At 52.7% G+C, this 12,846-nt stretch overlaps 1 protein-coding gene and 1 long non-coding RNA gene across 4 annotated transcripts in view; one reads left to right on the plus strand and one right to left on the minus strand.

Annotated features, from left to right (window-relative positions):
• The window catches only part of Tmem44 (transmembrane protein 44), a 32,527-nt gene extending 25,902 nt beyond the window's left edge, over positions 1-6,625 (minus strand). The window contains exons 1-4 of one of the 3 annotated variants that reach the window (XM_052740532.1): positions 6,187-6,625; positions 3,492-3,618; positions 1,350-1,443; positions 129-295 (exon numbers count right to left, since the gene is read on the minus strand). In XM_052740532.1, the coding sequence (XP_052596492.1) occupies positions 129-295; positions 1,350-1,443; positions 3,492-3,618; positions 6,187-6,323 (525 nt within the window). In that variant the 5' untranslated portion in view covers positions 6,324-6,625. The remainder of the gene's footprint in view (positions 1-128; positions 296-1,349; positions 1,444-3,491; positions 3,619-6,186) is intronic. The other 2 variants (XM_052740531.1, XM_052740533.1) reach the window with 2 other exon arrangements.
• LOC128111953 (uncharacterized) lies at positions 3,636-12,442 on the plus strand. Its single transcript, XR_008218787.1, has 2 exons — positions 3,636-6,275; positions 11,472-12,442. It is a non-coding gene; the product is annotated as an uncharacterized LOC128111953 (long non-coding RNA).
• The last annotated feature ends 404 nt before the right edge of the window (positions 12,443-12,846 follow it).

The raw sequence follows: 12,846 nt of genomic DNA on the forward strand, positions 1-12,846 counted from the left end.
AAACCCAATACAATCCCTTCTGCTTTTAGAAGGCCCCTCCTTCCAAAGGCAAGAACCCTCACCCTCTCCAAGGGCACAAGGAGGGAAGTGACCTGTACCACCCCACATCTTCGTACATTCAGCCTTACCTGCAGCAGGCTTCCCAGCAGCCTCCGCTGTGGCCCTCGGACTGGGGCTGAAGCCTTGGGGACAGCAGCCCAGACTGCCCAGCCGGGACCCAGGCACAGCGGCAGAGCCAGGGCAAACACACTGGCTCTCAGGTGTCCTCTGCTCTTCCTCTCCCTGCAGCTCCCACCTGCGGGAGACACCAGACCTCCCATGATGCTCCTGGACGACAGAATTCACCAGACGGCTGGTGAGGGGGAGGCTGGTGTAGACTCGAGCCTCTGCTGCATGTCTTGCTATGGCCGATCATGACCCCCTTCAAAGCCCTGGGGTCAAGTTCCTCTTCCAGAAACTGTCTCCCCCGACAGCGGCTGCTGCCTGTCTTCCTTGGAAGGAATCTTTTTTTGTCTTTTTTTTTTTTTTTTCCAGAGCTGAGGACCGAACCCAGGGCCTTGCGCTTGCTAGGCAAGCGCTCTACCACTGAGCTAAATCCCCAACCCCTGAAGGAATCTTTTAATGTTAGTATCTAGGTGGACAGTAACCCCTCTTCTCCCATCCCCAATGACCATGTTCCAACCATTTCTGTCACTGGCACTGATAAGTGACTGTACGTCAAGCCACCCACTCTGTGAGCAGGAGAAACAGCAGCGAGAGACGAATCCTTGCAGGTTTCCTTGGAACACGGGACACACGCTCTTCGGAGTATTTTAAAGAATAATTTTCCTCTGAGCTACGTGGACTGGGTTGACCCACCGATGTGACCACCCTGCTTCTGGACAAGAGTCTAAGAACACTGACTGCTCTCTTCTCAGGAACCCCCAGTCCTACGTACTCAGGGCTATTCACCCCATCTCGGTCCCTCCAGCCCTGCTCTTGCAGAGGTGATGCATGCCTGCTTCTGCCATCCATTTCCAGAAGCTGTGTGGCTTGGCTTGGTCAGCCAGACTTGCATACTGTCCCCTGAAGCCATCTACATCCCTGCTTCTGGCCTTGGCCCGTGCTGGTCTGCTTGCCCGTGACACCCACCAGTCATGGTGTCGTCACACGCTGCCACACGCTTTCCTAGCTCCGACTCTCATCCCTCTCTGTAACTGCTTAGGGCCCCATCTTTCTCATGCGGCTGAGGTCAGGGATCTCATTCCTTCATCTGGCTCGGGGTGTGGTAAGGAACGGGCACTGAGCGTATGGATGGACGGAAGAATGGAGGCGGAAGGCGGAAGGGATGACGGTGTACACACACTCACCAGACTTCGACTTGGATTTGGAGCCACAGACTGGGAAGAGGATGGACATAAAGTTCACGAAGTCAACAACTGCTAGGTAGGCACCTGTGAACACCTGGAAGCAAACGGAGACAGAGTCTGGGCGATCAAGCACCAGCCCTGAGGTACCACAGCACTACCCTCCTGGGAGACCCCCCACCACATGAGTTACGCCGGGGCAGCGTGTCTGTGGCATGGGTAGCTTTTGCTGTGGAGTTATATCCCAGACATGGAAGCTCTCCGGCCTCAGTTTCCCCATCTGTAAAACCGGCACACAACCAGGTCTCCCTCAATGACTGTCATATAGACGTCTGCAGACAATTCATGGCCAGTATTGGAACTGGGACCTAGAAGAAGTCAACAGTACCAGAGACAAGAGCTTCAATGGGAAGAGGATACGTTGTGGCTTTGGAATCTGGCCCTGGTATTTATTAGAGGGCAGGCTTACAGAAAGCTTCACTGTGCCTCAGTTTCCACATCTGTAGCAGATGAATGACAGGACCCATATCACGGGACAGTTTCCGGAGTAAATGAATTAATACACAAGGGGATCTCGGCGCCAAGGAGGCAGTTAAATATTTAAAAACTCCCGCCAGCCAGCCCTATTGGACATGAACAGAGCCTCATTCTACCCCACAAGCCAATGGAAAAGGGAGTCTGCTCCAGAGCCAGCACGACAGTGTTCTCAGCAAGTTCAAACCTCTGAACCAGTGTCCTGACCACTAGGCTGCTCCCCTTTATCTCTGCCTGGGTGGCCACAAAGATAAAATCACGAGTTCCTCGCGGTAGGGCTCAAAAAATATTCCTTAGGATATGTGTTGAGGGCTAGAACGCTTTAGTTGAGGACCTACACTTTGGGGAAGCTAGAAACCGCTTTTCCCTGTGCCAAATCCCACATCACCACCCGGGGAAGGACTCGGCTGCCACCGCCAAGTCTCAGCCCTGTAAACAGTAACAATAATGACTATTTACTGAGCATCTACTATGAGCTGTATACAGTGACAATACAGAGGTGACTAAGTCCCTGTTCTTCTGATGACGATAACTCGCTGTGGTGGCTTGAAGGAGAATGGCCTCCAAAGGCTCATACATGTGGATCCTTGGTCCCCAGTTGGTGGAACTGTTTGGGAAGGATTAGGAGGTGTGGCCTTGTTGGAGGAGGTGTGTCACTGGGAGCTGGGTCTTAAGTTATCAAAAGACTGAAGCCCTTCCCAGTGCCTCTGTCTCTTACTTGCAGATCCAGATGTGAGCTCTCAGCTGTCCCTGCCACCATGCCTTTGCTCTGCCATCATGAACCCTAACCCCTAAATCCAGGAGCCCCATTAAACACTTCCTTGTATGTGTTGCCTTGGTCATGGTGTTGTGTCACAGCAACTGGAAATTAACTAAGACACGGCAAGATAAGAAAACACAGCAGGCCGGGCGGTGGTGGTGGTGGTGGCGCACGCCTTTAATCCCAGCACTCGGGAGGCAGAGGCGGGCGGATCTCTGTGAGTTCGTGGCCAGCCTGGTCTACAGAGCGAGTTCCAGGAAAAGGCGCAAAGCTACACAGAGAAACCCAGTCTCAAAAAAACCAAAAAAAAAAAAAAAAAAAAAAAAACCCAAAAAACAGAAACAAAAACAAAAAACAAACCATAGCAGGAGAAGGGAGCTTGGAACACTTGTGGAAGAGATGTGTTACAATTTCACACAGGGAAGGCCTTAGTGTGTGTGTGTGTGTGTGTGTGTGTGTGTGTGTGTGTGTGTACAGCCACGTGTGTACAGCCACATGTGTACACTTACCCTAGGAGAAGTCATGGGATCCCCTGGAGCTGGAGTTCACACAGTTATAAGTCACCTGACACAGGTTCTGGGAACCAAACTCTAGCCCTCTCTGCGTGCTCTTACCCACTGGGACATGGCTGCAGCCCCGGGAGGCTTTGCTTTAGAAGGCGGCTTTGAACAAACGCTTAAGGGAGCTGAGGATGGGCCGTGTGTGGACCCCGAGAGAAAGAGCACTTGAGAAGGCAGGAAGGACAAGGCACAGGTTCCGAGAGGAAACTGCTCGGCGGGTCGAGGGAAAAGACAGAGGCGACCTCTGCGGCGGCCGCGGAGAAGCAGAAGCCAGGCTTGTGCGGGACATACCTGGATCGTGAGCTGTCTGGCCAGAATGGCCCCCACGGTGTCACAGAGGCTGGTCAGGAGGCAGAAGGCGGCGCACAGTGTCGACTGGTCCCGGCCACATTTCTTGGTGCATCTCAGGTAGAGAACCCTGAGGTGACAGGAGTGTGAACAGAACACGGGGGCTGTGAGTTGGAGGCGAGGCCAGAGACGACACCTAGAAGAGGCAGCTGTAACCTCTGTTCTGGGAAGCATCATCTCCCCTCTACCCCCTAGGTGTAGCATGTGTTTCTGGATTTAGCGTACAGGTGGGGAAGAAAAGACCAGAAGAACCACGAGGCCATGCCGGGAATTGGAGCTGTACTTGTAGATATATCGTCCTCTTCTACAGAAGGGGGAAACCAGCTGGGCAAGGGGCATGCACCTCAGATTCTTCCAAGCCTCGGCATGTTCGGAAACACCTGTGATCCTAGCACTTGGGAAACAGAAACAGAAGGTCTCGAGTTCGAGGCCAGCTTGCACTACCTAGGAGGTCCTGTCTTTAAGAAAAGAGAAGGGCTCTTTTCTTTTTCCCTCCTCCAAATCAGGCTGGGTCAATGTATAGAGCCCTCTCCTCCCTCACACGCTAGCTGTTAGGTTTGATTTTCTGAAAGGGAAACAGTTTCTAAAAGTCACCCCCCACCAGCGCCGCTAACTATAGCCATGATTGCCTAAATTTAAAAGGCAATTTGTTTCTTTGAAATGAGAGTGAAATCTACCCAGTCCATCTGTGCAGTGGGTGGCAGACTCCGCCAGTTGAGCAATTTGTGCATGTTCATAATGCAGGGAAAACAAAACGGAACTGCAGAGCAGCAGCACAGTGCTCTGGGCCCCGCTCCCCAGGTCTCCAAGCGGCTGGCTTCTCTCCCTCTAGCCCTCTCCCCACACCTGGGTCATACAGAGGGCAGGGCAGACTAGTAGAGGCCAGAGACTCTCTGGCAATATCACCAATGCCGTCTCCACCACACTGAGTGTCAGGTGTCTCCCTGCTGGTTTTTATAGAGGAATGGGCCAGGAGCAGCTCCGGCTTCATTCACTCAGACAGGATGGCTGGTGCTCACTCCATTGATCAGGTTCTGAGCATCGGTCCCATAGTTACAGAAGGAAGGCTGTTACCCAACACCCTAAACATTTCTGGGTCTGTCAGCCCCAAGCCTGAAGCTCAGAGTGTTATCATTAGCTATATATCTACGCTCTGGGCTGTTAAAACCAACCCAAGGTCAAGGAGTGAAGACCCAAATTAGCAATACTTTCTTTCAGCCTTTGTATAGAAGAGAGGAGAATGTGCAGCCTAGGGTGTTGATGTGAGTAGATGCAGGATCTGACTTCATGCTAGGGCCTTCGCCCTATGCCCTGATGCTCTTAGGCACGTCCTCCAAGCTCTCGGGGGCCAGGACTCCTGGACTGACCTTAACCTAGCCCACACACCACACCATGGAAGACCCGTTCTCTGCAAACGGAGGAGGAGAGAGGGGTTCGGGCGTGGTGGGGTCCTGAGAGGAGAGGGCCATGTCTAGCCTCGGGCTGGGTGAAAGATAGACGCCTTGCTCTCAAGCCTGTACAGCTAGGCATTCTCAGCACACCGCTGAACCTCGGTAGGCCTTGGTTCCAGGGGCAAGCATGCCCAACAGTGTGGGCAGCATGGGGTGGCTGAGGAACAAAGGAAACAATGCCCATGAGAAAGGGGATGGTGCCGTGGAGCCCTCTTACCTTGCGCCCTCTGACTGGATAGCTCAATCCCTGAAGCCTGCCTGTGTTATGGCATACTCAGTGGGCAGGCTCCTCATCCGAAAGTGTACTAACAGAACCTACCTGGGGGTGGGGGGAGCAGGCAAGGACCAAGGGCGTGAAGAAATGCAGCCCAGGCCCAGAGCGTCTTTCCTGGACTCCACTCACTAGGCAATGGGACTGACTGCAGACTCTCTGAACCACTACGGAGAGCCTAAGGGGTTGTCCCCTGAGCGCTAAGGTGAGCCAGTTACAGCAGTGGGGAAGGGCGATGACGCACCCTTCCTCTCCTGTCTGGGTATACTTGGGTGGCTGAAGACCTGGAAGTTTCACCCTCAGAACCCAGGCGACAGGGACTACCTGGCCAATCCCACTGCAAGGTAGACCAAAGCAAAAACTGTGGCCGGAGTCGGAACACCACTTCTACACCTCTTCCCAGCTATGGATGAATTAAAACTAGAAAACATCAAGGGACTTGCTAGGGTCCCTAAGGGTGGGTGGCAGAGCCAGAGCCGTAATGGTGTTTAATGAGCACTTACTAAGTCCTTTGCCTGGTCTGCCTCATTTAATCCTCACATTCCTTTTCGGAGGCATCTCCTCATTCCCGGGAGGCCCAAAGGCTTACTACACCTTGCCCTTGCTCCCCGCGCCAGCCAGCAGGGAAAGGCTGACAATAGAAGCCAACCCAAGCCGCCCCCACTGCACCACCCAGCCTCCTGCCGCCGGCTCACAGCCCAGCTTCCCCCGTGCTGGGAATCCAGAAGGGACTCCACGACAGTGCACAGAGCCGTGTCAGATCTGACCCCGGGACTTGAGCTGCCTCCCGAAGGCCCCCCTTTGCGCCCCTTCCCCTGGGTTTCCTAGAGGAGGCGAGCGGCGCCCGATCTCCCCCCCCACCCCCGACCCCGCGCGGACGGCCCGCCACCCCGCGCGCGGGTCCCGGCCCCCTTACAGCGCGTGGGCGGCGATCCAGCAGCAGGCGGCGCAGATCCACAGGCCGAAGGAGATGCAGACGCGGCGGCGGGCGAAGCAGCGGTCCAGGTAGTCCCAGTTCCAGAGCGGGGACGCGGCGCCAGCCCCCTCCTCCATGGCCCGGCCGAGCCGCCCGGGAGCCGAGCCCGGGGAAAGTTCCCGGACCGCACCGCTCCCCCGGCCTCGCCTATTGTCGGGGGGTCTGCGGGCCGCGGGCCGCCCCCTAGCGGTGGAGCCGCGCGCAGCCGCCGCACAAAGGAGGGCGCCGCCAGCACCCGGTCCCTTTGCGGGTTCACGAACCCCGCTTGCCAAGCCAGACAATACTCTGGCGCTGCCAAGCGCTCGTAGGGGTGGGGTGGGCACCCTCCCCGCCCCCCGAGGCGCGAGGTCACTGGTTAAAAAGGGTGGGTGGGGGACGGAGCGGGCACAGATCGCCTCTGCTTTCTCCTTTCACTCTGCCGACGCTGTCAAGGGCATGCATGCCAGGCGCCACCCAGTCAGTCTCCCTAGACCCAGCCGGGGAGGGGTTAATTTTGGAACGTGCCGCTCCCATCCAGCCGCAGGGCCACACAATTAGGTAAATGAATGTTTTTTCGTCTTTAAAGCAAACCATTAGAATATTTTCAAGGTGTCTTTATGGGTTTCAATAAGTTTGTTCAAAGCACAGCACACTGTCACTTAACTGTTTACTTTTGAGGCAGGGTTTTGCCTCGTGGCCCAGGCTAGCCTGGAGCTCACTGCGTAGCGTCCAGGTGGGCCTCCAACTCAAAGACCCCCTGCTTCAGCCTCCCCGGTGTTGGGATTACAGAACGGTCCACAGTGATGACCACTGCTCGGACAAATGAGAGGTCGCTGTGGTCTGAACATTCGTGTCCCCTCCAGTTCCATATATTGCAACTTAATCACAAAGCAGAGCGGTGGTGATACAGGCCTTTAATCCCAGCGCTTGGGACGCAGAGGCAGGAGGATCTCTGAATGCGAGGCCAGCAGAGTTCCAGGGCAGTCAGGGGTACACAGAGAAACCCTGTATCTGGTGCTGGTCTGTGGGCGCTCCATCCTCAGCCTCTCCGGGGAAGCCAGAGATCCTCCACTCACTGACTTACTAAACTGGGAACCCTCCACATGTCACCATCACCCCAGCATCAAGGTGGGGAAGCCATATGCTCTCAGTTTATACTTATGCATCACTATTGTTTTTGTTTCTGCTATGGAGACAGGATCTTTTGTAGCGCAGGTTAGCCTCCATTTGTTAAATAGTCAAGACGACCTTGAACTTTTGATCTTTCTATCTCCCAAGTGCTGGGATTACAGGCCTGCCACGTGACACCACATCCAGCTCTACGTCTGTTTTCCTCTGTATTACAGCCTCCCCTCAGGCTTAGCATACACCCCCCTCATGGCTGGACCAAACTAAACAATATCAATTTAGTTATTGTGTGTGTGCACACATAGGTATCAGGAGGAGAGTGACCCTGAGATGTGTGCTTGCATAGAACTGTAATCCAGACACTCAGGAGGCTGAGGCAAGAGGATCAAAGTACCAGGCCAGTCTGGGCTATATAGTAAAAACTATGTCAGAGGGGAGTGAGAGAGAAATATGAATCATTCTGCTTGTAAAAAAAAAAAAAAAAAAAAAAAAAGCAGACCAGGCCAGTGACATGACTCATTGGGTGAAAATGTTTGCTGCCAAGCCTGAAGACCTGAGTCCAATCCCTGGGGCCCATCTGATGGAAGGAGAGACCTGACTGTGGTGGTGTGAATAGGAATGGCCCCCATAGACTCATGTGTTTAAGGGCTTGGCCCAGAGGGAGTGGCACTATTGGGAGGTGTGGCCTTGGTGGAGGAAGTGTGTCACTGTGGGGGTGGGTTTGGAGGTCTCCTATGCTCAAGCTACACCCAGTGCGGCACTCAGTCTCCTGCTGCCTGCAGATCAAGATGCAGAGCTCTCAGCTCCTTCTCCAGCACCATGTCTGCCTGCATGCCACCATGTTTCCCTACCATGATGATAACGGACTAAACCTCTGAACTGTAAGTCAGCCCCAATTCAATGTTTCCCTTTATAAGAGCTGCTGTGGTCATGGTGTCTCTTCACAGCAATAGAAACCCTGACTAAGACACTGACCCCATAAGTTGTCCTCTGAGTTCTGCACTTGAATGTACTCACATTTGCACACACACACACACACACACACACACACACACACACACACACACACAGAGCTGTTAGCACATGGCTGTGGACCTGACACAGCATTGGGGACTTGGAGCAGAGAACGGAACCTCTCTGCACTCGTATGTGTTCCTACTTAACAGTGAGGTGATGGCCGGGTGGTGGTGGCGCACACCTTTAGTCCCAGCACTCAGAAGGCAGAGGCAGGCGGATCTCTGTGAGTTCAAGGACAACCTGGTCTACAGAGAGAGTTCCAGGACAGCCAGGGCTGTTTCACAGAGAAACCCTGTCTTGAAAAACAACACAAAATGAGGCGGCAGAGGCACCTGCCTTAGTGTCCTGTGACACTAGAAATCCTATGGTTCAAGCAGTGACACGTGCCAACGGTGGACGTTGACCCTCTTGTCATCCTAAGGAAGCTGGGTTCAAAGACAGCGAAGAAAAGTCAGCTAACCTCAGGGAGACCATGGCTCAGCTCTCGGTCCCTTCCCCTCCCCTGCCACCTTGGGTTACCTCTGTTCCTGCATCCCCTACATGCTCATCTCCTGTCAAACTTCCCTACCAAGCTCAACTTCGATGTTTTTGAGCCAGGGTCTCACTATGTAGGCCGGGCTAGCCTGGAACTCGCTATGGAGATCAGGTTGGCCTTGAGCTCACAGAGACCTGCCCGTCTCTGCCTCCCCAGTGCTGGGATTTAAGATGTGCATCCAAGCTTACTTTTTGCTTGGTTTTGAGACAAGGTCTTACTATGTAGCCCAGGCTGGCCTGCAACTCCGTACTCAGTGTAGCGTACCCTCTAATTCACAGTGATCTTCCTGCGTCAACACTGGGACTGTAGGTGTGGGCACCACACAGGGCTCTTCGGCGTGGCAGGACTCAGCTGTGAGTGGGTTTTGCAATTGTTCTCTGTGAGTGGATTTTGTAATTGCTACGCATTTCTTTGTTGCGCAGGCTTTCTGTTTCTTCCAGATTCAACCTCAGTAGGTTGCAATTGTCGGGTTTATTTCCTCTGGGCTATCGGCTCTCATTCCTTAGATTCACGTGCTCCACTATCTACTTGCTTTTTCCCATTGTGTCTAATTGAACGGGCCCAAGCCAAACTCTTGGTTTTCCCTCCCAGAGTTCCAGGACTTGGTGTCAGCTGAGGCAGAAACACCACAGTGGTAGAACACAGGCCGCTGGTCTCACGCCTTTGGCCGGAGGTCCCAGCACAGCCCTGTAAAGGCCTTCTTAGAAACACGGAGGGAATGGCTTCCTGACAAACAGTGGAGGTCCTGGGGCTCTGAGGGGAGATGAGATGGTGACAGCCTGAAGCCAGGAGAGGGTCTGTGTCTGAGGAGAACACCTCTGGCTCATCCCTCCCTGGCAGCTCCTCCCAGAGTCCCGCAGCCCACAGGAGCTTAGACCTTGCTTTTGGGCCACGGTCCAGACTCTGAAGAGAAAACCCACCAAGAGCCTGAGGCTCGGCTCCAGTCCTCCTGGGCAGTGGGCCACCTCGCATCTCCCAGGCATTTCCTGCTGGCAGTGGCAGGGCGGCCTCGGGCATTGTCCTGCGAAGAAGGAAGGGCCGAGCCTGGGCCTCCCACAGGAGCTTTCCTTTTGGTGAGGGCCCAAGGCTGAGGCACCGGGTTTCCTGCCAGCCTCTAACAAAGTGCAGCCCGGACAGGAAGGGCTGTGGCTGTGAACAGCCACAGGGGCCAAAACAAAACAGCCCCCACAGGTCTCTTCCTCGCTAGAGAGACGCCGGCACTGACAGAAGCCTCTGGAAGCGACACAGCTCCAATCCTTCTTCCTAGGTTGTCATTTTCCAGAGCCGGGGACTTGAACTTGAGATATTCCCAACATTCCCGCCTCAAGCTCCCAAGTGCTGGGAGGTCAGACGTGCACCACCACACCAGGATTTCTGGAGTAATTCTGTCTGCTTTTAAAGACTCTCTCTGAAAAATTCTAATCTTTAGGAAAGCTAGTGTTGCCAGTCCTTAATACTCTGCCACATCTGCTCCCTCTCTCCCTCTAAACCACTTGAAATTTCAGCCATCATGACACTTCATCTCAGATTGTTGTCTCCAAGGACACACCTTCTCTCTCATTTTTGAATATTCTATGGATTTAAGACTCTTCTTTTCTCTCTCTCTCTCTCCCTCCCTCCCTCTCTTCTTTCTTTTGAGACAGGGTTTTTCTGAGTAGCCTTGGTTGTCTTGGAATTCACTCTGTAGACCAGGCTGGTCTCGAACTCACAGAGATCCACCTGCCTCTGCCTCCCGAGTGCTGGGATTAAAGGCGTGCGCCACCACCGCCCGGTTAAGACTCTTCTTTTAAAAGCTCAGTGCGAACACCTGTAGTTCAAGCATGCAGGAGGCTGAGGCAGGACAATCACCACAAGTGTGAGGCCATCCTGGGCTACAGAGAGTGTTCTAGCCACTTTCATTCCACACATACGGCAATGCCACCTAATGTGTAACCCACATGATCTCTGTGAGTTCGAGGCCAGCCTGGGCTACAGAGTGAGTTCCAGGAAAAGCACCAAAACTACACAGAGAAACCCTGCCTCAAAAAAACAAAACAAGCAAAACAAACAAACAAACAAACAAACAAAACAAAACAAAAAACCCAAACCAACCCAAAAGTCAGGAATCTGAGAAAAGGGATGGGGGGAGGGTTGATATAGATAGAAGGGAGATAAGAGAGGTGAGGAGACGTAATCAGAATGTGCTCTTTTCAAGTTTGAAGTTATCAACAACAACAACAACAACAAAAAACTAAGTTAATAGAAGAATGAGGGGAAAAAACTTCAAACAATGGTGCTCGGTTTGAGTCTTTAGGGACAGTTCAGCAGAGGAATAGCCAGAGAATACAAACAGTGGCCAATGCCATGTAAGGCCTGAAGTCTGCGGTCACCTTCCTTTTATCTCCCCAAAATGGCTTCCACATCTCTATCCCCTGACCACTAAGGACCCAGGAAAATGTAACTGCCATCCCAGTTCAGTCAGAGAGACAACAGCAACTTCTGGGAGTAAGTAAAAAGCTCTGGTTTTGTTTTGTGTTCTGAAGAACACTTTCCAAAAAATAACTCTCTACAACATTTCTCTCTTCAGTTGCTGCAGCCTTCAAACCAAGATGACGACACTTGGCAGTTCCAACTGTTGTTGAGAAGGGTTCAACAGAGCGATCTGTGTCCTGGAAAGAACCACAGTATCCGGATTTGACCTTCAGAGATGCATACAAAGACCAGAGAAGAGCCAGCGTGGTGACGCACACCTGTAATCCCAGCACTTCAGCTCAGGGCAGGAGGAGCACACAGTTGGGGCCAGCCTGGGCTACAGAGCGAGATCCCATCTTCACAAAAATAAAAATGACTATAAAGGAGGAAGCACGGCGAACACAAGAGTCTGAGTGAGATTAGTAAAATAAAGAAGGCAAAGGATATAGTCTAGTCTCTCTGAATTCCTGATCTGCCTGTCCTCTGTCACTGTAAGAAATGACTCAAAAGTGATTTGACCACTGTTTCCCCTAGCATGGGAGCAGGGATAATACACAGAGCACCTCTTAGGAGCTGCCCACACAGGCACCGGATACAGTCAGAAGAGAGGAGCCATTCAGAACCACACTTTTGACTCACACACACACCCAGAGGCCAGTCACCAGCAACAGATTAGATTCTATTAGCAAAAAGAAATGCAGGTTTGCAAATATTTTCAGTTTAATGCCCCAGCCCACCCATGTTCCTCAATTAAACAAATGCAAAACACCTGGGTGGCTCTTGCCACACTCAGAAATCAGGCACTAGTTCTGATCCAAGAGTACTGGGGAGGGGAGGCCCCGCTCATCAGAGACACCTGGAGAGAAATGGCTTTTCACTGAGAACAGCCCCACCTACTTACTGCACTTCCCTGTGAGGGTCGTAAGTCTGGAATATCCAGGCTCATCTACACCACACAGCTTCAACCCCTGCGACATAAACATGATAAAACTCAGGAGAGGTAGATGCCATCCTTTTATTTTCTAGAGTCCCACGGATGAGAAAAACAATAAAAGTTAAATTCCTTGTGTATCTTCTAATGTTGAATGGATGCTCACTGCTGCTTCTGAAAGCACATCCCACAAAAATGCAGAGTATTTCCTTCAAGTCAGGTCTGAGGACTACGCTGGAGGTGGTGGATTCAATGGAAATGTCCCCCACAGGCTCATATTTTTGAGCACGTGGTCCCGAGTGGGTGGAACTGTTTGGGAAGGATTAGGAGGTACTGCCTCCTTGGAAAAGGCATGTCAGTGGGGGTGAGCTTTGAGGTTTCAAAAGACTCATGCCATTCCCAAGGTGCTCTCTGCCTCTTATTTTCGGATAAAAGATGGGAGCTCTCAGCTGTTCCTGCTGCCATGTCTTTGCTCCGCCATCGTGGACTCTGACCCTCTGAAACCATACGCCCAATCAAAGGCTTTCTTTTAGAAGTTGCCTTGGTCATGGTGTTTTAT

Source organism: Peromyscus californicus, unplaced genomic scaffold, assembly GCF_007827085.1.
Source record: "Peromyscus californicus insignis strain IS unplaced genomic scaffold, ASM782708v3 Scaffold_16__1_contigs__length_79575227, whole genome shotgun sequence".
NCBI classification, from domain to species: domain Eukaryota; kingdom Metazoa; phylum Chordata; class Mammalia; order Rodentia; family Cricetidae; genus Peromyscus; species Peromyscus californicus.